The sequence below is a fragment of the Neopsephotus bourkii genome, unplaced genomic scaffold (assembly GCF_033783945.1).
Source record: "Neopsephotus bourkii isolate Nb327-2 ecotype Australia unplaced genomic scaffold, CSIRO-AGI_Nbou_v1 NB_1021, whole genome shotgun sequence".
Taxonomy (NCBI): Eukaryota; Metazoa; Chordata; class Aves; order Psittaciformes; family Psittacidae; genus Neopsephotus; species Neopsephotus bourkii.
Window position 1 is genome coordinate 67,361 of NW_026901510.1, and position 26,908 is coordinate 94,268.

General features: G+C 46.1%; 2 protein-coding genes across 4 annotated transcripts in view; one reads left to right on the plus strand and one right to left on the minus strand.

Moving 5' to 3' along the window:
- LOC133215974 (synembryn-A-like) overlaps positions 1-26,908 on the plus strand; it is a 305,748-nt gene that overhangs the window by 66,180 nt on the left and 212,660 nt on the right. The window lies entirely within an intron of this gene.
- GDNF (glial cell derived neurotrophic factor) lies at positions 170-20,916 on the minus strand. Of its 3 annotated transcripts, XM_061360349.1 has the most exons (4): positions 20,624-20,916; positions 19,300-19,497; positions 2,532-3,000; positions 170-332 (listed from the first exon to the last, which is right to left on the minus strand). In XM_061360349.1, exons 2-4 carry the CDS (start codon positions 19,469-19,471, stop codon positions 323-325), a joined length of 651 nt encoding a protein of 216 aa, XP_061216333.1. In that variant the 5' UTR covers positions 19,472-19,497; positions 20,624-20,916; the 3' UTR covers positions 170-322. The 3 variants fall into 3 exon arrangements, with proteins under 3 accessions (XP_061216333.1, XP_061216334.1, XP_061216332.1); XM_061360350.1 differs by having other exon boundaries at positions 170-3,000; positions 19,399-19,497; XM_061360348.1 differs by having other exon boundaries at positions 170-3,000.

The window sequence follows — 26,908 nt, forward strand, 5'->3', positions numbered from 1 at the left end:
GGCTAATGATCAACTGACTCACAGTAGAGATGCTGGAGAGATAGGAAGGAAAGCTTCACTTCATAGAGGACTTGCTGGCTCTTCAGCATTGCTCCATGTGGTTTAGGAACTTGGAAATACTGTAACTTGGAAGTGGTAGGATGGCAAAGAAGCACAGGCAACAACCAGGTAACAATAGAAACGAGTTTTATTTTGTAAAAAGTTATAAAATGAGTATTGTACAAAAATAAAGTCTGTAGAGAACTTTGGTTGATTAACACGAATGACTTGAGACATAAATCGCAGGTGAAGTAAAAAACTCCAGAGAAGCACACTCCTGTCTTCAGTAAGGTCTAAAAGATAAAAAAAAAATCACAAACTTTACCCTTTTGTATTTTGAACATAGTGCTTTGCTTTTCTTACAGCCTCTTCAAGCTGCACAGAAAATGCTTTGGGGCAAGTAAAAGTACAGCTGAGTGCTGCCTCTGGGCAATTGCCCAGCAGCACAGCTGACACTCAGCAGGCTTTTACTGCCCAAACCATACCAGTGCTGGTGGTACCAGCTGTACCAGCCCTGGCCAGCGCGGAGGGTGAGGTATCCCCATGGCAGTGCAAGAACGAACCCTGCAGGTGGGCTCTGCGCCTGCCCTCCGTCACCCAGGAAAGCAGAGGAGGCCAGGGCTGAATTACATTTCATACACTTTGCACATCTTTCTATGCCTGTTTTCAACTTCCTTGACCTCTGGACCCTTCTTCGTGGTGCCCTGAGGGCCCCAGGATAAAATGAATATAGAGAGCCATTGCATGCATGAGATAAAAGGTCAGACCATTGTTTTTTTGGGTTTCAGTAGGGATTTTTTTTTTCTCCCTGTTGTTTTTGTGGGAGTTGACGCTTCACTGGTTTTCAGGTATGACTGGTGACCTGCATTGCTGCTCCTTCAGGAAAAAAGTCTCCAGAACTAGGGCTTGCATTATGAATGCCTTTGCTCTACAACCTCCCTCATCCTAAGAAAATTCAAACTGTTCTCCTGTGTGGGTATGTTTCAGCAAATTATACAAAACACTTTGGTTATTTAACACAATTGTTTACCTGCAGGCTATATTAAATCCAGGGCTAACTAATAAGAGGGATTTAACCTCTTCTATATGGAAATACGGAAGGAAAAGCTTAAATAAATACAAAAAGAAATTATAATGCTAAATGTGATTATTTTCCATTTGTCAATAGTTATGTGAGGTCAGTTGGCAAAAACTGTGAGAAAAAAAATGTGGCTACATTTAAAATATGACTAGAATTAGTTCTTCTAACAAATTGCTAACGTTGAGCCAAGTCCTGCGACCCTTGCTTGTCCAGAGCTGTTGCTGCTCCTGCACATGTATAACTGCAGTAATTTTTGCAGTATTAGTGAACAGGAGGAAGGGCTGCAGGCTTTGGCATTACATTTTGTGAACACAATCAGGATTTTGTTTTAAAGAAAAAAGGTAAAGTAAGTGATTTTTTGCATTCAAATTAACTATTTCAATCAAAAGCATGGACTGTTGCTCCCAACTTCATTGTCTCTCTGTGTCTTCCAAGCACCTTCTACTTTGGCACCTTTGAAAAGAATCTTTAATAAATAAGGAAAGGAGACTCATTACTGAACTGTAATAAATAACAATAACTTAATCTCAATAAATATCTTCTGTATATTTATGTCTCTGAATGGATGCATTGCATCAGTAGTCTCTGCTCACTCACAATGACCAAATAGAAATGTAGTTACGCAAGTGACGTTAGTCCTTTGTAAACCAAAAGAAACACATTTTGTCTAGATGGGGCTTGTTACTTGTCTTACTATACTAGGAAGAAGTGCTTAAAAACTCAACTTGTTTTCATAGGTAGCAGAAGAATGAAATCCTACACTCCTTTTGCAAAAACATGAGATGGAAATAATCAAACTTAACCAGTAAGTGGAACTGTTTTGTTTCATATCAGTACTGGCCCTAGAGAACTTGAGCCTTGAGATTTTGATATTTGCCTGATATCATCTTACTTACAATGTTAATCTTATTATAGTTTTGAGGTTGTCCTAAGCGCTTAAGAACCACCCTTCAATGAGCAGTAGCACAATGTGTCTTTCAGTAAAGCTGAGGGCACAGGGGATGAGTAAGGTATTCCTAAACTACTTCTTGGCTAAGCTTCCTGGCACAGATGGTATAGTTACAACACAACATGGTATGGCAGGGTTGTGTTTTTAAGCACATTCCTCATGGATCCGAGTCCCACTGATGGTGAACTGTGTCAAACGGGAAAGGGAGCACGCATGCCATCCAGCCGTCAGCATCTCCACCTGAGCTTTTATGTACTTTCCCGTAGGACGTCAAAAGCCTCCATCCTCCTATGCCGCCTCGCGCCCTCCCCAGGCTCTCACAACACCTCGTTCTGCATTCTTGGTCCTTTTTTCTGCTCTGAGCAGACATATCCCCAGGAACCTTGGTCCCTATTTTTGCGTCATAGCAGGAATGCAAAACAGGCGCTGCCTCTGGCGTGCAGCAGTCAGACACATCCACACCTTTTTGCGGAATGTTTTTTCAGTATGTGGTAAACCAGGTTATCATCCAAAAAGGACAGGTCATCATCAAAGGCTGTGGGTCTGCAACAGGCCTGCTTCACTTTGTCAGTGACTAGTTTCTTCTTTCTGGTTAAGTTTTTTAAAATCTTGTCGTACGTGGTCTCGGCTGCATCACAAGATCCACTGCAATACCGGAAAATCAGCTCTTCTTTGGTTTCATATCCCAAATCCAAGTCAGTCACATTTAAATGTATTTCTGTTAAGACACATCCCCGATTTTTTCCCTTTTGATTCCTCCTCCCCTTTTTGCTGGTATTCTCTGTGTTTGTGGCTGCGTTTTGCCGGTTTCTCTCCCGCCTATTAAAAATTGGGGTCTGTTTATCTGGTGACCTCCTCAGTCTTTTAATAGTGGCTTGAATAAAGTCCACTACCTCATCAAATTGATCTGGATAATCCTCTGGCATGTTAGCTGTTTGGAAAAAGAGAGAAAGGGTTTTGTCACAAGGCAATTTTCATTAAGTTATTCATGGCTCAAAAACAACTGACACATGCAAGCTGCTCTGCCCATCCCTTCAGAGTGCATGCCCAACAACCCTCAAAAATCAGGGAGAACTTGGAATGGTTTGGATCATCACGGAAACTCATTTGGAGAAAAATAAATGAGATACGTATGTATCTCCGTAGGTATCTGATGAAGCTAGGTAGCACTCCAGCACATATTTTAACACTGAATGAGCTCTACCAAAATTAAGGAAAGGAAAAGGATGCGAATATTAGTTAATGGATGGATGAAACTAGTGTAGAGAGGTTACACAGGCACCAGGCTCTTCCCAGCAAAGTAGCAAAAGGACAAGGTTTCCTTAAAGCAATTTTGTAATTATAAATGTTAACTACTGTATTTTCACACCAGCAGTGGTTAGGATTTCCAAAGACACCTATTGATAAGGTTTTGGAGCATGACAGAAAGGGAATTTCCTGGGGTACCAGGCTGAGCTATTAATCCTGGCTGAATGCCTACTTTTTTTACTGCTTCTAGGGGATAGTTAGTATCGGGGTTTTTGAAATTTTCTCCTGGAAGTATTTTGTAGCACAAGATGCTGATTAGACTGAACAGAAATAGTTCAGAATAGAATTATTATGTTTATTTTCAAAGGAAATGTTATTAATGAATTTTCTTTGTATGAAGTTAAAATACCTGTTTCATTTTTCACTTGATACATACCCTAACAGTGAAAAATTACTCAAGTAAATGAAATGTTTTGATACTAGCAGAATGAACCTCTTCAAGGAGGGTGAAATTCGATGTGTTCTGAAATGTTCTAAGATTCCAGCTTTTCAGCATGATTTGGAAAAAAAAATCATGTTTTGAAATCTTTAAACGTCCCATTGACCAAACCCCTCAGCGAGATCTACTTTAGTGAATACAGTGATTTAATGGAGAGTCGGGTTGTCAGAAGTGCGCATGTAAGGTGTCCTTATGTTGTATTATTAATGATTGTCTTTTAAACACATAAACTACCTTGCAGTATTGAGATTTTCTTTACTCTTTCATTGTGCCAAAATCAAGACTTGAGGACTTATTTCCTTTGTAATAAGACGTAAGAGGATGCTTCTTTCTGCATTTAATTCCACCCATGTAACAGACATGCACTCAGCCCTGCATGTACAGGAGCTCCATCTCCAGAAGGACCCCTACAAATATCTCAGAAACTACAAACACTGGGAAAAGCGACAACCAATGCAGTGCATCTGGCCAGGGGTTGGTACCTCCAGCTGAGCCACAGGTGCTGGTCAGGTGCTGAGATAGGAACAGCTCCTCAGGCAAAGGCTCAGCATCACATTTCCCTAATGAGCGCTGTAACATACAAGAGCCCTGATGGGAAACCAGGCAACACAGGTACCCAGCTCACACCTGGTGGCATGGACTCTTTTAACAGGCATTAACAGAAGAGAGGAAGAATGAGACAGCTGCTTCCCATTGCCTAGCAAAGGTTCACCTTCATATCTTCAAAAGAAGCACCAAACATAGAGGAGATGGGGCAGTAGAATCTTAACTCAGTGCAAAAACCTGCTAAAACACTGTGCATCTTCACATAAGGAGGAACATGGACCCCTTCCTGAAGCAGCCACACCCTAGAGGCCCCCTGCTCCTTGACAAAACAGTGATGGATCAAAAGTACACGGTTTTCAAGAATGGCTCCAGCAAAATAGTATAGACTGTTAAAAGAAGAATGAAGGCAGGCAATCTTGTACCTTCACATAATGAGGGTGGCAAATGGTAAGCAGGATCCTATAAACTGCAGAGTTTTGGACTACAAAAAGTGAATTACTCTTTGTTTTACAGACATCCATCCACTTTTGCAGACCAGTGACTGTCAAAAGACATGAAGGAGGGATGACTGCTATCTATACAGCTATATGGGACCTGAACAAAGCGGGACCCTGCAGCCCCATATAGCCATGACACCAATGGTAAGTGCACCCTTCTTGCACCCCTCATTACATGTGTAGCAGGTATCAAAATACACACTACAAGCCACCCCTATTGTAGGGGGGTCACTTGGATAGATGTGTCCATTGGATGCATGGCTGGGGACAGGCTGGTCTGCCTACACCCTACAAATACTGCCCTACCAAGCAAGGCCAAGGTTGAGGTGAAGGGTGGGCTACATTTCTTAAAAGCAAGAAAGGGTAGACACCTTGCTAGACACAGGCAAACAAGATGACCCATGTGGAGCTGGCACAGTCACTGTTGCTGTAGTACAACCTTGGCCCTGGCAGAGATACAGATGGAGAGGGCTTGGCAGGAAGCACTGGTTGCTGTGGGACTGGGTGATTTCTAGGTTTCTTGTACAGAAAACTAGGTTTCTTAGTTTGTAACCTGATAAGGGAAGAATGTGGCTCTGAAGAGACAGCTCTACCTGTGCCATTTTCCACCCTCACCTTCAAATTACCCTTCTCATACCACTGTTACTACACCAGCCTACACCTCTGTCATATAATCCTGGCCCAACCCTTGTAGCAATACTATAACACAACGGCAGGTTGGCTACAGAGAGTGAACTACAGCCATGGCAGAAACATACTATGGTTTAGCATAATTCATGCAATGGTCAAACATACGGAAGAGGATGAGAGACTGTCATGAGGAAACCCAACCTATACATGGAGATTCTTGTCTACAACCTTGAGCCTGCCTCATATTGGGCTGTATCACAAGAAGCATGGCCAGCAGATCAAGGGAGGTGATTCTCCCCCTTCACTCTGCTCTCACAAGACCCTACCTGCAGTGCTGCACCCAGCTGTGGGGTCCCCAACACAAGAGGGATGTGGATCTGTTGGAGAGAGTCCAGAAGAGGTCACAGAGATGATTAGAGAGCTGGGACACTTCTCTGTGTCTGAGAAAGTTGTGGTTTTTCAGCCTGAAGAAGAGAAGGCTGCTCGGAGACCTTAGAGCAGTTTCCACTGTCTAAAGGGGCTTATGAGAAATCTGAAAAGGGACTTTTTGCAAGGGCATGTAGGGATAGGATAAGGGGGAATGGCTGTAAGCTGACAGAGGGGAGATTTAGATTAGACATAGGAAGAAATTCCTTACTGTGAAGGTGGTGAGGCACTGGCACAGACTGCCCAGAGAAGTTGTAGATACCCCATTCCTGCAAGTGTTCAAGGCCAGGTTGGATGGGGCTTGGAGTAACCTGGTCTAGTGCAAGGTGTCCCTGCCTATAGCAAGCAGTTTGGAGATAGATGATCTTTAAGGTCCCTTTCAACCCAAACTATTCTACGATTCTGTGATTCTGATACTTAATCTCAAGCCCAGTATGCTGCCAGTGCAATGAGGGGAATAAATGTCCCCTACCTATGAAGGGAGAAACAGAACTGTGCATTACCTGAATAGGTAACAAACCCACTAGTCACACCATATTTAAACTGCTTGCAATTCAGGTACAAAACTATCACCTACCCCTGTAATAGTGCTATATGAAGGAGTCTACTCTGGTTAAATATTAATCAGACAGTTACAGGATTCAAGCACTCTCTTGCCCATGCTAATCCAAGTATGCTTTGGAGGGTAGATAAAGAGGAGGAAAGGCCCACGTTGTGGACTGTGTCCCTTCTCAAAGCCCATGCTGACCCCTATCCTGGTTCATGCATGATCACTACCCCAACCTGAACAGGGGAGTTAACGTTGCTGCAAGCGGCCTGTCATATTTAAGTTGGAGGAAACACCATAGAAGAGTTTCTGAGTCTGTAGCGTATGCAAGACTAACCATGCACACTGCTAATGCAGGCATGGGGTATCAACATTACAGAAGGTGGAAGCATTAGGGCAAAAAGCAAATCAAGTAATCAAGCCAACAGTGTATCCAACTAGAGAAGCCTTACCTACACACATTGACTCGCTGCAACCAGAAAATGGGTTAACTGGCAGAATCAGTGGTCCTGCTGATTTCAGTGGGCTGTAACAGAAACCATGGAAGAAACACTCCAAGATGTAAGATGTAACCTGGGATGAGTTGTGTGTGGCTGATAGCTCTAATGGAGCTGGAGATCCCTGCTCAGCTCATCTCCTGTTGCAGCATTAGGCCACTTGGGAGACTCACTCTGAGGGATTGATAAGGGATGCCAGCACTATGAGTAAAGTGAATGCCAATTTTCTCTCTCCACGGTGAACTGCAGACTGGAAGATATCCCAAGCAGATATCCAAATCTCTTGAGAGGACTTCTACAGTGACCCCCAATATTTGGAGGTTACATCACTGGAGGAGACACAAAGTTTATGGGTTGTATTAGGGAACCTGTGGGAACAGTGGGCACAGAGCTCCACTTGATAAAATGTCCTGGACCTCTTGATCCTAACCAGTGTCTGCCCACCTACAACCACACATGCTGTTTTTACACAGCTGTGTAGGTACACCTCATGAACACAAGGGCAACTACATTACAAGGTTATGAAGTGATCCTTGCAAGTTGCTGTAAGTAACTGCACCTCTGCCTGTGGATCCCCAAACTAGTCATGCAAATATTTTCTTTCAGCAGCTTCTGACTTGACTGCCAATGTACGCCAAATTTGCTTCCATAAGTTAGCACTATTTGAGGATCACCTCCAGTCCCTGCTATCAGCCAGCCTCTGGCTGGTGCAACTCTGAATTATTATACAATCCCACAGAGCCAACTTTCAATGCACACCCGGCAGCATAGGCCTGTGCTCTTAGTACTGCATCAAGTGCAGTTAGACCGAGCAATCACTGAAACATGGACCCAAACAATGGAGCTCATACTGCTTATATGTGGCCTGGAGCTAATTTTCTGATGCTTAACAAAGCATAATCATCAGCATGATTAGGAGTGGTTCACAGGGGTCTGAGGAGAACCTTGACAGGCAGGAATGAAGTGAGAGTTGATTTAGCAGCCTACGCTAAGGTGCCAGTCACAACTCAGTAGAGATATTCAGCTTCCCAATAAGAATTGGTGCAAAGCCTGAGAGCTGGAAACAAACACTGTAAAAAACTGCTCTAGTAAGATTCTGAGCAACCAAGTAGAAATGTCAGCATTAACACCTTGTCCAGACAGGTTGACACAAGGCACTAGAGCTAAGGAAGCTACCACCAGACATCACACATGAATAAGCAATAAACATTGACCAAGGACTAAAGACCATAAAAGGCTAATGGACAGAAGGGAAGGTGGAGAAGACTGACAGCAGGACCACCTCATCCTGATGGGCACTTTGTAGATGTGCTCAAGGGATGCCGAGACCCCTCTGCACCACAGCAACCACGTGCTGAGAACTTGTCTGGTCTCTGCAATGTGGAAAGTGCTGGGAGTGAGGGGGGTGCTGAGCTGCGCTGCATGGCCAGGGAACACCACTGGACTCATAGGGGCTGCCTTAGCATCAAGTGCTAGTTTGTAACCTGAATGAAGCCACTTGACTGAGGGTGCTTAGTTACCCTTATGTCTCCAACACTGTTTAGAGAACATGTATATCCTCAAATGAAGGTCAACAGCCTGGCAGCTTTGCCTTTTTAATACTGTCTGTGCTGACTTGACTGAGCAGCAGAGGTCTGTGTGGGGATTTCACACCCTAGGGAAAGCATATATTATTATCCCTTCCTATAACATACACAGACTGCACGTCTGCATATATGTGTTGTATTTACACATACACACATGCAAATATGTCTAATTATACACACATATTTTTTTCAAAACAAACTAGTTTACTGACAACACTTGCCTTCTGGTGGAAAAGCTGAGAGAACAAACACATGACAGATGCCTGTCACACTGTACAAAGTGCCAGCAGAAAATGTTCAGATACTACGGCAATAAAAGCAGTAAAGATCTCTGAGCAGTAGTCCCTGGTCGCAGCTCCAGTGTGTGAGGAATTAGAATTTAAAAATTCAAAGCTGTCCAGATTAGGACAGGATAGAGTGGGACAAGACAGGTTAGAAAAGGGTGGAATAACCCACAACAGCATGTACTCAATTAACTAGGTTAGTGAAGGTTGGCTCACACAATACACCTCAAAGAAGGTGCTTCCCAAGGGAAAGGACCACATGACCTTGAAATTAAAATCAGGGAACATGGGACCTAAGTGTATCTTGTTCACAGCATGGGAAAAAGGCTCACAGACCGCACCGTGGCAGTGTTATGTGCTGAGCCCCACCACTTGAGACAGCGGTGCCATGAACACTCACAAGACTGGTGCAAAGTCATGAGGTTTTGTTTGGGTTTCATGTGATGTTTCTGAAAGCTGTTTCCTGACCATCCAGCTCACTGGGGAGGTCTGTTGAAGGCAGTCTGTGTGTGGGCATGTGCACACATTTTGCATCACCTCTGCCTAGCACCCCGCTGGCAGGAGTGTGGGGCAGTCAGTGGTGCCTGCAGGAGCTGTGGCCATCACTTTGTGTTCTGCTCCCACTCATAGAATCATAGAATCATCTCGCTCTCCTGCAGCTCCCTTCCATGCTTCTTCCAGTGCTGTGCCAAGGACCTGGCCACCCAGCCAGAAACAGGCAGAGCGTTTTCTTCTGACGGCACTCAAAGGATGAGTCTGCTCTCTAGCACTGGTGTATCAAGAGTGGGGGGTATGGATGGCACGCCAAGTGGCAGTCTGGCTCTGGGCAGCTTCTCTGCCTCCCATGTCCAGCTAAACCAGGGCTCCTTATCTGACAGGAGCTTCTCACATGACCAGAAAACAAATAAAAAAGCAAAGAAAGAAGGAATGAAACATCACAGGACTGGTGCACATGGGAATCCAGAAGAGTGATCAGGCTGGGGGCAGAGTTGGTGAACACCAAATGTTCGGAACTCCAGGAGTCAAATAGAAGAAGACATGATACTCATTTAAAATACTAATTAAAAAAAAAAAAAATATCCCACGAGAATATTTGTATCTTCTGCTTACTGTTTGCAAGCTGTTTGCTTCCTTTCTGAACCTTTAGGGCACATTCAGATCATCAGTTTGACACATCCTCTTAGGCTAGGAATGTCCCTCTTGAATGCAAACTGAAATTCTCACCTTACTGATGCTCTCTGGAACCTGAGGCTTTGACCTGCTGTCCCCAAGCACAGTCATGTCCCCTGGCACTACATGAGCTGGCAGTACAGGTGCAGGATCCTGAAGCCAAATACCCATGCGCTCTCCATCAGCCTCTGCTCCCACATAAAACCCCGGAGCTCTGCTTTGGGAACGCAGGAAAGCATGCCTTCCTCCCAGCATCTTTCCCACTGCGAACCCCCAGAGCCTGCCCTTGCATTTCCAATTAATTAAAAGCACCATGCGCCAGCAGGACTCTGATCTGATGCCTGTGCTTTTTAGAAGAATAAATTACAGAGTGTTCAGATAGACTTCCACATAAAATAGATCTAAACGACTATCCAAGCCAAACTCATCAAATTCTCAAGAAAACAGTCTCCATTAAGGAAAAATGGACAATTTATTCATGTCTGTTCAAATGTGATCACAATTACATTTTGTAAAACTATTCCCTTGATTTCACTAGCAACAGATTTATTTTAAAGCCAAATATTCCCCACAGTGACAGTAACCCAGCACAGCAGAGCAAGAAACCTCCAGTTTTTACCTGACCACAAACTGATTTCAGTGGGAACAGATGGACCTTCAGATTTTGAGAAAAAATTCCAGTTACTCATTTGGTCCCTGGTTATGGACTTAAAAGGCTAACTACAGCCTCTTCTGACCATGCTGTCTACGCTGGCTCACAGGAAAAGCTTAAATTCTATTAATTACAAAATAATAATTTTTAATGGGTTTTCCTTTTTTAAAAGAAATTTATAAATCTCATAAAACATGACAGTTTAAGTTATTTGAAACTGTGCTTTATAGAATAGGTTTCCATACTGATCTTGGGAAAATATAATCATATCACTGCAGCATCATCTGGTACTTTTCATGTTCCGAGGTAAAGTGGTGTAACAGAGGTCGCATAAGGCATACTAAAAATGATACTATTAGATTTTTGTTCTGTATTGTAGCTTTTATGCATGCATTTGTGGCAGCATGTAGCTACTACATCAAAACATCAGGCCAAACATTTAATAAAATTACAAGGATATTTCACTTAAGCACAGCTGTCTTTCAAGCAGAGAAGGTCAGACAGCAGGAGACTGGTTTAAAGTACGACTTAAAAGTTCAAGTGGGTTAATCCAGCTCATTATAATGGTAAGCATTATTTAGAAAATTCAGATCCAGATCTGTGTTAGGATCAAATGTCCCTTTTTCAAAAACAGTTCTGGTACTTTACTCTGCACCCTTCATAACTAAAATATTTTCCTTTCTTTTCTTGGTATTTTTTTAAGTTTCCTCCAAAGTTATGCTCACAAAGATGTTTCTTCTTAGATAATTTCTAGTCAGAAATAGACAATTAATGTGCCTCTAACAGTGATTGCAACAAATCACCCTTGTTTTTTTGTTTCTTATGAAAATCACTTTGGTATACCATTTATACATTATCCTCCATCTCACATCACAAAGATGTATGTTAGCCTCGCAGTAACCTGTTTGTAGAATTGCAGCCCTAGGTTAAAATTACCGATGTGATGATTATTCTGTTTTGCAAAGTAAAAAAGCACCAACTGTGGTGGGGATAAACCATTTATTTTATTGAAAACTAAACATTTTTCATTAAAACCAAAACCTATCATGCACACATCTGAGCAGTGGCAGGTGTTATCCTGAAAGGTTTTCAGGATTTAAAACAATGAAAACATCACCTCTCTGAGGCATGCATGAAAATCTGTGGGGCTAGGACTGAAATGGAAACCAGTCAGTTGTGTCCATTAGGAAATGGAGCATCAAACACACCAGGGTCAGCTCATCTCTAAATGTTTAATACAGTTCTGGTTCACTGCTTCACTCCCTGTCTTGCCAGCTCCCAAGACACACTGTGTCCTCCCCTCCAATGCAGACTGCCCTGAGTAATGGAGCCTCTCACCAGTGTCACTTGTCTCTCATCAAGATAAAGTGCTAAGTAACCTGGAGGATGACTTCAGGGCCACTCACACCAGTCAGGTATGGTAAGATAGCACTGGAAAAAGGCAGAGAGTCCTTGTGTGTTTGCTCATGATGGAGCAGCCAAATTTTTTATTTGTACCTCACTAGCTAACTCTGTTGCTTCCTATGTGTTGGTCATAAAGGCAAATCTGCAGAGTACTTTCTATTTTCACAGTGCCTTTCTTGGCAGTACCTCCCTTGCATCCTTTGCCTGCCTTCTCAGGGGTATGAAACACTGGTTCCCACCAGGACAAGAAAGGGGAGAAACAACAGGATAATCCAACTGCTGCCAGCTGGGGGAACGCCCTGAGAGCAGGGGGAAACAGCAAGCTCAAATGAACTGGGTGAAGTAAAGGAAACTGCCTTGCAAGCTGACCTGTCAACAAGAGTTTCTTGTTCTTCACCTTGTTTAGGTGGGGCTGTTCACAGTGTTCTGCCTGATTTTGGGCTGGCACTGGTGCCAGGCCTCTCCTCTGGCCTCTCTGATGTGGGCAGAGGAGTGTCTCATCTAGCAGTCATGCAGCAAAAGCGCCACAGGAGAATGTGGTCTTGCATCTAATAAAGAGCTTTGAAAAAACATCTCTCAATCACTGAGGAGCAGTCAGCTTTTCAACAGTAGCAGACAGCTTTTCAGCAGTGAGACAGCTCAGCAGCAGCCTGTCCACACTACAGCCTTATCTCAGAGGGCTGAGTGGGTACTGGATCACCCACAAAGCAGTCTCTGCATCTCAGGAAGTTACGGCATGGAGTGTAAAAAGTGAAAAAAGAAAAAGTGACAGTGCCCTGCCTGAAGCTATTGATGGAGCTGGAGCCAAACCCAGGCAAGGCACATACCTGCAGTCTCCTCACCAAGGTCTTGTACCCCTCCAAATCCATACCATGCTGAATAAATATCCAGCTTCCCAGTAAACACTGGGTTTATGCTTAATATTTGGTTCTGTATGAACCCTACAAGAGTCTAAAATGAATATGTATGAGGGGGGCCCAAAGCCTGTGGCCTCTATCAGAAAACACACATGCACCAAGCTAACAGGCGCAGCAGTGAGACTTCAATAGAGGAAATACTGTTGATAATAAGACTAAATTCTCTTTAGCATGCCTGATGCAGAAGTGACACAGACCAGCCCTCACATGACATCAGTAAAACCTCACATTGCTCACCCAGCCCCACTTTAGTGCCAGCTCACTGAATGGGAACAGCATTCCTAAATAAGTAACAGCAACTGTGCCCGGGCTGCCTGCTCTCTTACACTGCATCTCCTATTGGGTTTTGGGGCTGCTCTGAAGGAACAAGCACAGGCAGTAAAGCACCTATCCCAGTCTGTTCCCTAGGGGCAGTAAAGCAGAGCTGTCCAGACAAAACCATAGATGATATCCCTCCTGTAGCCATCTCTGCTGCTGTCAGATTTTGATCTGACCTATAAATAATACATGTTCCCCCACTGTTGCCTTTCTCTTAACTGCATTTCAATGTGTTCACAATGGGAAAAGTTTTAATATTGCAGTTTGGAAACTGTTATCATAATAACCAGTCCTTAGCTCTAGGGCAGGTGCTGAGTCCTCTGCTGCAGATCTCATCTTGGGATGTGTAGACCATGGCCTGCCAGAGAGCACTTGTGTGTGCTCAGAACAGCAAGCTCCTTCCTAGCCACTACACTGGATTCACTCCTCTCTGTCACAAACTCCCCAAGTAATAGCTGGTTTTGCCAAAGAAATCTTACATGCTTGGGATAGGAGCAGAGGTAGTCCAGATGTTTGTATATAGCTTGTTAGTTGAAGCTTTTAGCTGGATTCAAACAGCTTGCCTCTAAAAGCATGGCCACCTGAGTTCTGGCATAGTGCTCTGATAATGCTTGACCCCAACACAGAAAAACAACTATTCTGATTTCAGTGTTTGCTTCTTTTGAAGACTATTCCTCTTCAATAATGATTAAAGCATGTGCACAAGCCCCACTGACTTCAAGGTAGTGTACCTGCAGGTTTCAGTTTGAGCACTGTACCAATACCTACAGCCTAAATATCTGCTAAGTCATACACTGTGGCATTACTCCTTAAAAAGAATGTTGATATTTGAAATGCTTCAAATAATTCTCTGTCCTTGATCTTAAAACGAGATATACTCTAATGTATATTTTGTGTCTGATTTCCATCCCTTATCATCTGCAGCTGTGGGGGATAGGACCTGATGACCCCAATGGCTTCTCTCAGACTCTGTAACTAAATATTTAAGGGCTCCTTTATGCAGTCCTAATCAGGAACAGTATAATTTACAAAGACATTACAATCTACCAGTCTGAGGATGCTTTCATAGAGTACAAACAATGCCTCCCCTGTCAATTCATCAGTAGTCACCACACAGCTGGATTCTTCAGCCTTTCCAGAAGGGTTTTTCAGCTTGTCATCTGCAGACCCTGAACATGGGGATTTCTAAAATATATTGAAGAGGCTTATGAAAGGTGACCAAGAAAAGCATGTTTAGGTATGTTATCTAGCAACCCACACCTGCAAAACAACTAAATCTACACTTCCACTGGCAAATTTAAGGGATCCTGAACTGAAAGACAGCAAAGACATAAAACTTTAAACAAAGGGTAACTCTTACAATGAAGGAAAATGAAACAAAACAGCCCCCCCCCAAAAAAATCCAAAACATACTCTCTTACATTTCAGTCCACTCCTCCTTCAGTCCCAGAATACTTTTCATAGGAGCATATTCACAGAATCATAGAATCACATAATGTTTGGGTTGGAAGGGACCTTAAAGTTCATCTAGTTCCAGCCCTCCTGCCACAGGCTCGGGTACATTCCACTAGACCAAGTTGCTCAAAGCCGCATTCAAACAGGTCTTGAATGCTTCCAGGAATAGGACATCCATAACTTCTTGAGGAAACCTGTTCCAGTGCCTCACAATGAAGAATATGATCTTAAAAGTCCTTTCCGACCCTAACTATTCTATGATTCTATATTCAGTGCTTATACTTGAGACTGTGGAGAGATCAGATACATGCACCTGGATTTAACCAGATGGTTTTTTTCTGTTTCTAGAATTTTGGCCATAGATGGCCAAACTTGAATGCTTAAGATTTCTAAATGCCAAAATAACCTAGGCATAACCATACAAACAAACTTCACTACACTTAAGCTGGCCCAGGGACACAGGCACACTAGGTCAGGCACCACCTAGATGCACTGGCTGTACTGGATACACACAGAGCAAATGATGCAGTGTGGCACCTGCTCAGTGTGGCTGACACCTCTCCAATACACTGGATTTACTGTGCATGGACAGGTTACTTCTGTAGCTCTGTAGTCTTTGACTAGAGCACATATGCCACGCCGTACGTGTGTTGTGCAGGAAAGACTGACAGGAACATCAGAGTTCGGGTTCGTAACACTAAATGTGGCTTATTAATATTGTAGGAAAGGAAATGAATTCAGTTGGAAATCTAATTTAATACTGGTTTTGCCCTACAATATCACTGTTTATTCTAGATACTTTCCATATTAGTTGGATAATGTTGCAGCTGAACAAAGTAACTCAACATTAAACAACCCTTAGCATGAGTATGAAAATTTTTTAATAGAGTTGTTTAACACACATATACTATGGTCTGTTACAGCATAACAAACATGCTAAAGGTACTTCAACTCAGATGTTATAAGGTAAAAAAACCTTTTCCTCCTATGAGGAGGGAAAAGGACACGGTGAGATTTTTCATTTAATTCTACATGCTTACCACTAAAAATTACCTGCTAAAGATGGCCATTTGATCAAGAGATTATACATCATATACTGGAACTTAGAATACTCCAGCCCTTACATACATGTTGAATATGGCTGTACAGCAGCAAGCAGTTACAAAATGTATTTGCTGGGAACTGTGTATAAGTCAAACCAAGTGTTTGGCTCCCCCTGCACTGTCATTCTTCTGAAGCTGCTGACTGAACTTTTAGTTTATAATAATGTAGTTTATATTTGTTCTGTTTGCAGTTACTGTTTAAGCTAACTGTATCATTCCCCCAGCAGTTCTGTAGTATGAGAGAAACAAAGAATGGGTTTTCTAACCTTACAAACTCTATGGCTGCTCTTCTTTGTGTGAAGTAAGCTACCCCATGACTACTGATGTCTAAAACACCTATGAACACTGGATTAATCTTAAATGCACTGTATTTATGGAAGCTAGTCTCCTTCCAGCCTCCAGTCCACTAAAAAATGCAGAAGACTGCAATTGCCAGCACCCCCTCTGCCATCTCCGATTACTGCCCTGAACAGCAAAGCTCAGCACATTACACATGATAAGCCTGGGAGGTTAGGACATTGACTGTAGGCTGGAACGAGGGAAGGTTTCAAGCCAGTCTGAAAGGGATGAGGTAGCATCAGGTGACCTCAGAGCACTTTGCAGAGAAAGCAGTCCCATCAAATTAGGACACAAAAAGGTGTCAAGGGCCTGGGAAAACATATCCGTCCTTCAGCAAGGTATGTGGCCTGCCCTTAGGAGCAGGACTTGATCTTACAACCCTAATAACCCCTGCTGCACACGATGTATGGAAGACCCAACCTCTCTGGAGTAAGAGCAATGAACCTGTTGGAGCACAACCACTACTCCCCACCCAGCCTGCATGGGGATCACTTTAGGGAAGAGCAGTGCACTCCTTTTTGATCAGACACAGCACACAGTCCTGCTTCACACCTACACACTGCCCTATACTAACATGGGCACTGACAGTGCTCCACTACTGTGTGAGCTGTCTCCTTCAAAGGCACTCGGCAAAGCAACTGACCAAAAGTATCCGCAGAGATATTAACACACGGCAGGTCCACCGACAAATCAGGGAGCTGCAGGCGTGCCTGCATGCTTGTGGCATGCTGCCCTATGCTTGTAAGAGAAACCTTGTACAGGACAGAGAAGTCTACATGGTATAGATGCAACTCCTCTGTAGACCATTACACATCTTTTGTGTGCTGAAGAGCATGTGCCACCAAATGGTAAGTGGAGATAAACAAATATGTCAAAGACAGTGATGGTGATGACTTAACCAAAATGCTGCTGCAGCAGGAAAGCACTGATGTGCCTGGGTAGAATCAACTTCATGGGCTTTGTATGCAGACAGCTCTCCAAAATCGACTGAAAACAGTATAAAAGTGGACCAAAGTATTTTGCTGCATTCTTACAGCCACTTTTCTGCAGGTCTCCCCTGACTCTTCTGACTTGGCAATGCAGTGAAGAGTTTCTGACTTTTGGCTATGGGTGCTGTGTAAGCTCTGCAAAGATGAGAGAAAGTCCCTGGATTTTTCCCAATCTCTGTTCTGAAAAGTAGCACTGCTTACTTTCCCCTTGCAGCCAGGCCCATCTGTTTGTGGCCTGCAGAGTTAAGAGACGGAGACCAAACTATCAGCACTTTCTCAAATGACTATCCTGGGTAATAACCCTGGACCCAGCTCTTCTTGCCAAATCCTATGTCCATACCTTGGAAACAGATATGTGGAAGAGGATGTCTGTTGATACTATCATAGCTCAGGCAAAACACAGGTTGTCTTTCTTCCCACTTCTTGGTTACCCAATTCGTAAGAAAAAAAAAAAAAGAAAAAAGAGACTATATAGAGAAGTTTTGGACATTAGGAACAGAAAACTGCTACACAGCCTGTCCCCTTGACCTGCTATGGACAAACTGTCACACCAAGAACTGTATTCCCAGAAGTTTCAAGATAAAAGCAGGCATAGTACAAATACTATCACCCTTAGAAGATGAAGCATTAATGCTCTCCCACTGTGTAGCTCTACTAGAGCTACAAACTGACTGGTGCCACTTCCCCCCTAATGCTCTTCTTGCTACCGGCGCTGCAGAAAGGGACCAGCTGTGCAGGTGGACCAGATCATGACCTGGAAAGCTGATCACTGTCTCTTGTAGGACAGTACTTATCCCACCACACAGCTTCCCGCAGAGAAGACAATGAACATATGTGATGCCCCTGCAGCACTTGCAGGCTGGAGCCCTGGAAGGAAGCACTTTTGGCCAATCTCCCTCTATGAAGAGGACAAAAGGATGTCAGGGCCTGCCAGTCTGCAAGCAGCAGAAGCCCGGGCTTGGATGTGCAGAGGCAGCAGCCACAGCAAGATTTCAGCATGGAAACATAAGCAAGAAAAGGAAAGACAGAAGATTCAATGGGAAAGGACATAGATGTGTGTGCATAAAGGAAGATAGGTATTGGGGAGGGGATAAAAGAGGAGTCATGGCACACAATTCCCTGTTCAGTGCCTTCATGCTGCGTTAGTCTGGCTATCCCAGAGAAAAGAGAACAGGGCTGTCCATGGCTGGAGCTGGGGCAGGCGCAGGGGAACGACATGCCTCCAGATAAGGAGATAAAAATGAGTCCCAGTTACTGAACACTGCCTGCATCCTGCAATGACCTAAACAGAGAGCGCTGAGCAAGGGCAAGGGACCAACCTCCAAGCTACGCCTGTGCCTTTACTAAGTGAACATCTTCACAATTCATGTGTTTTATCACTTCTGAGTCATATTAACTTTCACTTTAAAAAGCCACCAGAGTTAGCATACACTCACATACCGCTGTGAAAAAACTGCATCTGCTATTGTAGGAGACCTATTATTAGCAAGGTATTATTATTATCTGTCATTTGGATTGTAAGCTGTCTTACTGTGAGCCAGTTCATGTGGATTGCTCTGCATCTAGATCCTAACCCTGCCTCTGCTACTCTTCTGTAAATTTCCATGTGGACACACTAATTTGGGGATCAGGATCCAAGGAGGATTTAATGAAACTTAGCAGCACTTCGGGATGCGTACGGTCCCTCCCACCAGGGAGCCCAATCTTGATCAGGAGTTGCGCCCACTACAGGCAGTGAATAATTTCACTGGCAGGTTTCAAGCAGCGAGGAAGGAGTTTCAGTGCCTGCACTGCAGTCTGTATGCACCTGATCAGCTCCTCCGCACTCAGCTAACTTTACCTTCTCTCCAGGTTTTTCAACCAAAGTAATCTTATGACTATCAGGAAGATAAGTGCTGGTGGTGGGGCAACTGCCAATCCTGAGCTTTGAAGGATGACTTGGTTCAGAGCTGCTGGAGCCAGATCAGAGCCAGTGACACTGCCTGGGGAAGAAATGGAGGCAGAAAACATGGGGGGGGTGGGGGGGGTCGGGGGGGGTGTCCTTTCCTCACCCTGATGCCTGAATAAAGGGGAGCGGGTTTAGCAAGACAGACAGAGTGGCTACAAAGGGAAATGTTTCTTACAGTCACTGTGCACAGCATAGGGAGGCAGCAGGCTGATGGGGGAGAGATCGTCTTCAGGCCCCTCTACCACTGAAGGGGGCCCCTTGAGAGGCGTCTTACCAGTGGGCAGGGGCGAGGTGGAGACCGTGTTGAGCAGCACCACACAGACAGCCACAACATCCCATAACTTCATCTTAGATCTCCTTCCAACACGGGCCCCTGGCAGAAAGGAGGGGCAGGGTTAATCCTCAACTGCTGTGCTCCCAAGTCCTGCACCCCAGATCAGCCAGATCCACCCTGGCCAGCCTCCCACCTCATTGCCTTCCAGAGCAAGGGAGGTGAGAGGTGTGGGAGAGGAAGGCCAGGGTGGCTTCCAGCCCCTCCACACCCAGGCTAGCTGCTCTGGGGGATGCGGGCAGGCAGGCCGCAGCAGCCTGTGCCCAGGGACATGGGGGTGTAACCATGTCCCTGTGCTGGCAGCCAGGTCACCTTGTGCTTGACTCCTCCAGCACCCCGGCAGGGCCAGGGTGGACCGGGCTGATAGGGGGTGCAGACCTGCACAGATTTGTTGTGCTACAGGCAAACCTGCCTTTCCTTTTCCCTCTCTTCTTCCCCCTCTCCCTTTCCTTATTTTTTTTTCTTTTCTCTTTCCTTTTCCCTTTCTTCATTTATTTCTAGGCCTTTCCCCTTTCCCACCCCCTTCCCAGTTCTTTCCTTTTTTTTTAATTTTTCTCGAATTTCCTATTTCCTCTTTCATCCTCATTTGTCACCTTTTCCCTACCTTCTTCCCTTTTCCCCTACTCTTCCTATTTCCCTTGTTCCCTTATTCTTTCAATTTTGTCTTTCCCTTTCCCTTTCCTTTTCCTCTTTGTTTCCATCTCCATTTCCTTTCATTTCCCTCTCCTTTCCCTTTCCATCTCGAGTTCCTCTTTCTTGTTTTCCCCTCCGTTTCCTTCTTCTCTACTTTCTTTCTCCGTTCCTCTCTTTTACCGTTTCCTTTCGCTCTCCTCCTCTCTCCCCCCTTCTTCTTCCATTTATCTCTTCAGCTCCTCGCCCCGCGGTCGCCCCGCCGGCAGTCCGCCACCCGATGCCCCCCACCGGGGATGGCAGCTGCCCCCAGCCCGGTTCAGCCGGGCCCGGTTCAGCCCAGCGCGGCCGGTGTTACGTAGCAGTGTCCGGGCCCCGGGTCCCGGGCAATGCTTTGAGCGCGGCTGCCACCCGGGTCCCCGCCGGCCTCTGTCCTCGCACCTCGCGGAGTCCGGGGGGTGCCCTGTGCCCCGGTGGGTGCCCAGTACCCCAGCCACCCCGCCCCGCCCGCCCCGCCGCGGCCGCTCCTCGCCCTCACCTCTGAGCTGGTCTCGTCGGACCCGAGATGGACATTAACGCCGGGGAGCCGAGCGGCCGGACGGGTGGTGCATGTGGTCGGGGGCCGAGCGCCGAGACCCTCTTTCTGTGGAGGGTTTTGGGGGGGTCGGTATGGAGGAAGGGGGCAAGGTCGCAAGTGTGGATGGGGGAAAAGGGCAGCCGCCAGCACAAGCCCCGCGCCCTCCCCGCCGCCGCAGGTGCTGTGGCCACGGCAGGAGCGGCTCCTCGCGGATCTCTGCCTGCTCCGGCCCCAGAGCCGCGCTCAGCAGCGGCGGGAGCGGCCCGAGGCGCGGGGAGCGCCGCCTGGCAGCGGAATCTGGCTGTGGGTGCTGCTCTTGGGACCCTGCCTGGAAATCTGAGAAAGACACTCCATCAACAACTGCGGGGAGTCAGATGAAGACATCAGGGCTCCTGTAACGCCAGCTGGTCCAGCACCGCGGGGAGCCGCACACCGCTCGGACACTCACGCAACGGCGGGAAAAAGAAAAAAAGAGGGAAAAAAATACCCCCGAAGAGAAAACACACACACACACACAAAACCAAATCACGAAAAACCCCACCTCAGCTAAGGAGGGGAAAAAATTATCTAACCACCCCCCCGCAGTCTGGTGGGAGAATCAGAGGCCGGCGCTGGGATTTGGAGAGCTCGTAGCAGCGGCAGCGGCGGCGACGGCGAGGCTTCCTCCTCCGAATCGGGAGTCCCGTCGCAGCGAAAGCTTAGATCCAAGTGGGGAGCGCGGCGGGACGCCGGGCCGGTGCCGGGGAGCGCCTGCTCGGCTGCTCCGGCCAGGCTCCCCCGGGCGCCGGCGGGTTCGGTGGTGGGCGCGGGGCTGGGCGAGGCGCGGGGGACACCGCTCCCGCGGGCGGAGGGGAGCGCGGATCTGGACGCACGGGCGCGGGGGCTTTGCCAGGGCGACTCGGCGCAGCAGATGGATTTATAGGGCCCTTTGGCAGTGACGCGCCCTCCGCTGATTCGCTTTCAGACCCAAACACACGCTGGCCCCCCGCACCGGACCCCGCGGAGCCTCCAAATATCTCCCGGCTGAAGTCACCGGCCCGACATACCGTGAGCTGCGCGTCCGCCGGCGCAGCTCCGCGGCACCCGCTGGCCCCGCGGCGGCGGCGGGGCAGGGCCGGGGTAACCCAACACCCCTCCCTCCCTACCGCCGCTCCGCCGGACACGGACGGGCGGACGGGGCTGGCCGACCGACGGGTGGACGGTGGCGGGGAAGGCCTCTCGTCCCCCTCCCCCTGGCCTCTCGTCGGCCGCAGGTGCCGCCGCGGATCCCCCTCCGCGCAGCACGACCCCTGAGCGGGGGGCGGCGATTTGACCCGGCGGAGGCTGCTGCGAAGCCGCTGTAAACAGTCTCGGCTTTCAGCCGTGCGCCGTGTATTTATGACTCACCCAGTTGTCTGGAGGTATGAGGTCCTCATGTCGCCGGTGCTATGAAATTAACGCGGCGCAGACCGGGCCCTACGCCGATGCTGCCTCTTAAAAAATTATTTATTTTATAATACATATTTTGCTTTGGGGTGTTTCTTGGGAGCTTGGCGCTGGGGTCTGGGGTGAAGCAGGGAAACCAGCTCGCTGTGGACAGCGCCGCGCCGGTACAGCGCCGAGCTGCGGGGACTGAGGGAGCGGCGCCGGGCACAGCCGGTCCGGCGGCAGAGCTGACCCAAAAGTTGCAACCTGGCTGCGGGTTTGTTTCCATACTCCCCCCCCTCCGCCCGGTGTGTGTATGTGTGTGGTTACGGCAGTGCACTCACACCTCCCTCTCTCGGGAAACGGGAGCAGCTCCCGCAACCCGTGGTGACCGCCGTGGGCGCGGCTGCCTGCTGTGGGGTCTGGCAGGCGGGCGGGGGGGCCTGCGCAGAGCCTCGTTCCTCGGTGGCACCGCCAGCGTCACCCTGGGCTGCCTTTCCATGGCTGCCTCTCCTGGGCCACTTCGTGTGCTGTATACCCCTTTTCCATTCCCTTTCCAGTTCCCATTCCCTTTCTTTTCTCCCTTTTCATTTTCCTCTTTCCCATTCCCTTTTCCCTTTCTCTCTTTTCCCCCTTTTCGTTTTTCCCATTCTGTTTTCCTTTTCCCCTTTTACCTTTTCACTTTCCCCTTTTCCTTTTCCCTTTCCCTTTCCCTCTGTCTCTCGCTCTCCACCTTCCTTTCCTTCTCTTTCTCCCTCTCAGTCTCCTGTTTTCCTTTTCCCATCTCCTCCCCACTGTCCCATTCCCCTGTGTATGTCCCAGACAGCCCAGGCCCCGCAGGGACAGGGTGCAGGAGGCAGGTGGCACCAGCTCCCTCTGCCTGTCCTGCACAGCCCTTGCTGCCCTCTTTGCAGACCTTGGCTAGGAAGTAGGATGAGGACCTCAGGTGTGGATTTGAGCTCCAGGTGTGTGCACATCAACGTTTGTTAACTCTTCTTCATCAGTGTGAAACATGCAGAATCCTCTAAGCACCCAGTTCCAGAGGAGATCTCAGGCCAGAGGCTGTAGATTTGTACAGGGGATCACAGTCATCTCACTAGGTGTAATGGGAGTGAGGCTCAATCCCTGACCACAGTCAGGGTAGTGAAGGATTTTAAGACGTATTTATTGGAATGCTAAAGTAATCTGAACAGTCTGCAAGAACAAATGTTTCTGCAGGAGGCGTCTTCAAAATTTTGATTGGATGACAAGATGGAGTGATGGACATGTACTTCCTTGTACAGCCCATTGTACAGCATGGCTTTTCCATCGCCACAGTCATCTGCCTGCTGAGGGGAAATTTCGTAAGTATCTTCTACTAAATGGGGTATTTGTGGTGAAGGGTCAGCCTTCCTTGGTAATGTGTCCCCTGTCTACAGGAGCCGCAGATTTGCAACTCAGAAATAATGTCTAAATAAATTATTTATTTATTTATTTTATAATTTCAGGTTATTTATTTTCCTAACTGTGACATTTGCTAAGTTGCACAAAAGATTTATCAGAAGAACAGCAGAGCGGGGGGGGGCCCCCCCCAAGTTTCTCCCATTACAAATTTGAAACAGCGTTTTACATCAGTAGTTGCTTAAAAGTCATCTTAACTTTTTTCAGGACAAACAACCCATTGATAGGCACCTGGAATAAAAGTTTCTGAAGCGGCGCCTCTTTACAGACAGTAACAAATGGGTGGAACAGTGACAGAACAATCTGTTAAAAATGGTATTCATACAATAAAGACATAAGCATCTGATAAATACATCTGTTTATATATCTGAGCACGCCAGAAGGGGACAGGAGAAGGCATTACAAGAAGCAGTGGTTGGTTTGGTTCAGTGATACCATTCATGTTGTGCTACTTCTGCCATAAAGTTATTTACACGTGGTTGTGAGATGCATGATTGATGCGAGCACTGTATGCACCAAGTGCTGTATGCACCAAATACCCTATGCAGAAAAAGCCATTCCAAGCTGCCAGCCTGAACAGAGCAAGCAGAAAGGTTAGAGGAATGGATACAGCGTGGAGTCTCTGTTAGAGGGCAGGGACTAAGACACATTAAAATGAAAGTCTTGGTTACCCTGTTAATATGCGATGAGATGGAATCCTAGTATTTTAACTAAAAGCCCATTAACTAGATAAAATGAGCTTGATGCAAGTATTCTTTTGCATGGGTTTTGTCAGTGCAAAGCCACTGATTTTCTTTAAATAACATCGGGTGATGAAGCCAAGACAGAGATTATGTATCTGTAATACTGCAGGAGTTTATTTTTCCTTGCTATTAAAAGCCACTGAAAGCCCAGGTTTTAACATATGCGTTATTTAGCTCACATGTACCACAATGAAATGAAATGTTATGCAGATGTCTTAGCTGCACTAATAGGGTGGTTGAAATAAATGGAGAGTAAACCTTCTGGTTCTTAATCACAAGAACAATGTACCTGCCTCTCTCTGCACTGATGTGTCTTGGTGAGGAGGGTTACTGAGAGTCCTTGCTTCGTGGAAACTAAAGTAGCTGCTGGAAAATTTCTATAGCTCTATTAATAGCTAACGAAAACGACAAAAACTTTAGAATTGATTATATTTTTTCTAGAGAGATCAAAACGTTTTAAGCACAAATGTTTAGGAGCTGCTTGAGATAGATTTTTTTTTTTGGTGAAGAAAAAAAGAACTTCTGCTGTCAGGAAAAGAAAAAAAACCCAACCCAAAACAGAGAGAGAAAAATGACCTATCCAGACCTAAATAAAGTGTCTTTACATTGTAAACGTTGCCCCATTTAAAACAAGCTAAAAAGCTGCTTGACATTATGCAGTATGGTCTCATTTTTTGTTTATATGTGTCAACATGATGTATAGATCTCTTAAGATGTCAAGCACTCCATATTGTAATTTCTAAGTTACCTTCTGAAATATGAAAAATGATTTCCTAGTCACAGTATGACTGCTCAGGCAATAAGCCATTGTTTCTTTGGTATTAGTAACGTAAGTGATTGTGCTGCTGTTGGAGTGAGTGCCCTTGGAAGTCAGTTGAGCACCAGCAAGTTGCCAAGTGGCTGCATGCCTTGAGAAGCAGTTGTGCTTTGGGCTACACCTGCATGATCCTGCCTGATGTCAAATACCCTTGGTCATCCCTGGATGTGGAGGAGGTCCCTGCAGGACTGGGCCATTGCATGAAACTCAGTTTTGAGCATTTGTTTCCTTTCTTTGTGATGATTAAGGTTTGTATGAATTAATGTGTTTGGGTACATGGGTGGACATTCTGCTCTGCGCTGGCATCCAAGGCTGTTCCTGCATCCCTTGGTATGTGTATTATGGAGACTCCACTGGTGGGCAAGGGATAAGACCTTAGTTTAGATAAGAACCTGAGTGAAAATGTGGCAGCATAGATAACCCCTTTAGCAGTGGAGGTCTGTTGGGGCCCATGAAAATTTGCTTAGGTCCCCAGGCTGTGCTGGAGCTGCAACTATCTATATTGCTCAAGCAATCTAGTTAAAGCTGGCCCTAATTGCTGTGTTTATTAGAATTATTATAAGCCAGTGCCAAGGTCTGTTCTTTAGCCTGAGGGCCAGCTGCTGCCGTTTGACCACATCCTTCCTGCTCCATCTCCAAGAGGGTGGCTGGAAGCACATAGCCTTGGGAATGACTCCTGGTCCCTGTGGACTCCTGCACCTGTGTGGGGATGGAATTGCCTGGGACGGCATGGGCCCTAGCACGCCAGTGACCCTTCTCCCAGCATGATGGTATTGATGGTTGGGGCTGGCAGCATCCCTGGCTGTGTTTATTTTCCTGGGATAGGTGCAGCCAGCATGTCTCCACCTGCTTCAGTCATACCTCCCTGCACAATGGAAACAGATCCTAAGAAGGGGATCTTCTTTTGCTGGGGGGGCAAGAAGGAGTGAAGACATCCTACTTCTAAAATTGGCCCAAGATGTGGCAGATGGGTCTTCAACAAGCAACCTTAGCTTTTATTCTCTTTGAGTAGGTATTTGCAGAATTTTATTGTAGATACCTACTTGTGTTGTGTTGACTTGTATACTTACAGGTAAATGTTACGAGGAACACTGTGGGCAAATTGCATTTAACAGTTCATCTGGGCAGTTTCCTGTGCCCTAATTCCCTCCATAGGTAAAGTTCTTCTATCCTTTAGGAGGAACTTTTCAGCAAAATACTAGGAGATCATGCAAAGCTTTTCAGCTAAAACTTTTCATGCAGTAGTTACTCATGCAGAAAACTACTCGGAAGACTAGGGAATGATGAACTGAAGAACTATTTTGGTTGCATACTTCAAAGAGGAGCCTGGTAACAGAGTGTTTAAAACTTGCTAATTAAAAGTACTTGTAAACAGCTGTAACATGCTGCTACTGTTTTAATTGGCATTCATCACAACTGCATCTGTACTATGCTGCCACTGGGATCCTGGTGTATTTAGTCTAATCTCAGAATGTGTCACCTTCTGAGAGATTAGGAGATCATAAAAGCATGAGGGCAACATATTTGTCAGGGTTGAAGGTCACTAATACGTGCCGAAAGCAGCCAAGAGGGGTGAGCCATGCAGAGGGACAACTGGAACACGCAAGCAACATTCTGCAAAAGTGATGAGCTTTTCTATTTGGATTCTCTCTCTTAAGGGATTTTTCCTGCATCCCTGCATTTGTATTCTGCTGTCAGGTGTCATCTTAAGGCATAAGGAAGGTCATTCAGAAGTATTCATTAGCTTGTTAACTTCAGGCCAAGTTGGTAAAAAAAATCAAACCACCAAAACACACACATCAGATTTCACAAGATACGTAGCAGAAGCTTTGTTCTTTTGGA

Coding starts and splice junctions, on each gene's coding strand:
- GDNF (XM_061360348.1), bottom strand. CDS start 19,471: ATGAAGTTATGGGATGTTGTGGCTGTCTGTGTGGTGCTGCTCAACACG. Junction 3,001..19,299: donor CTATGCTGTGCACAGTGACT/GTAAGAAACATT, acceptor TTTTCCAAACAG/CTAACATGCCAGAGGATTAT.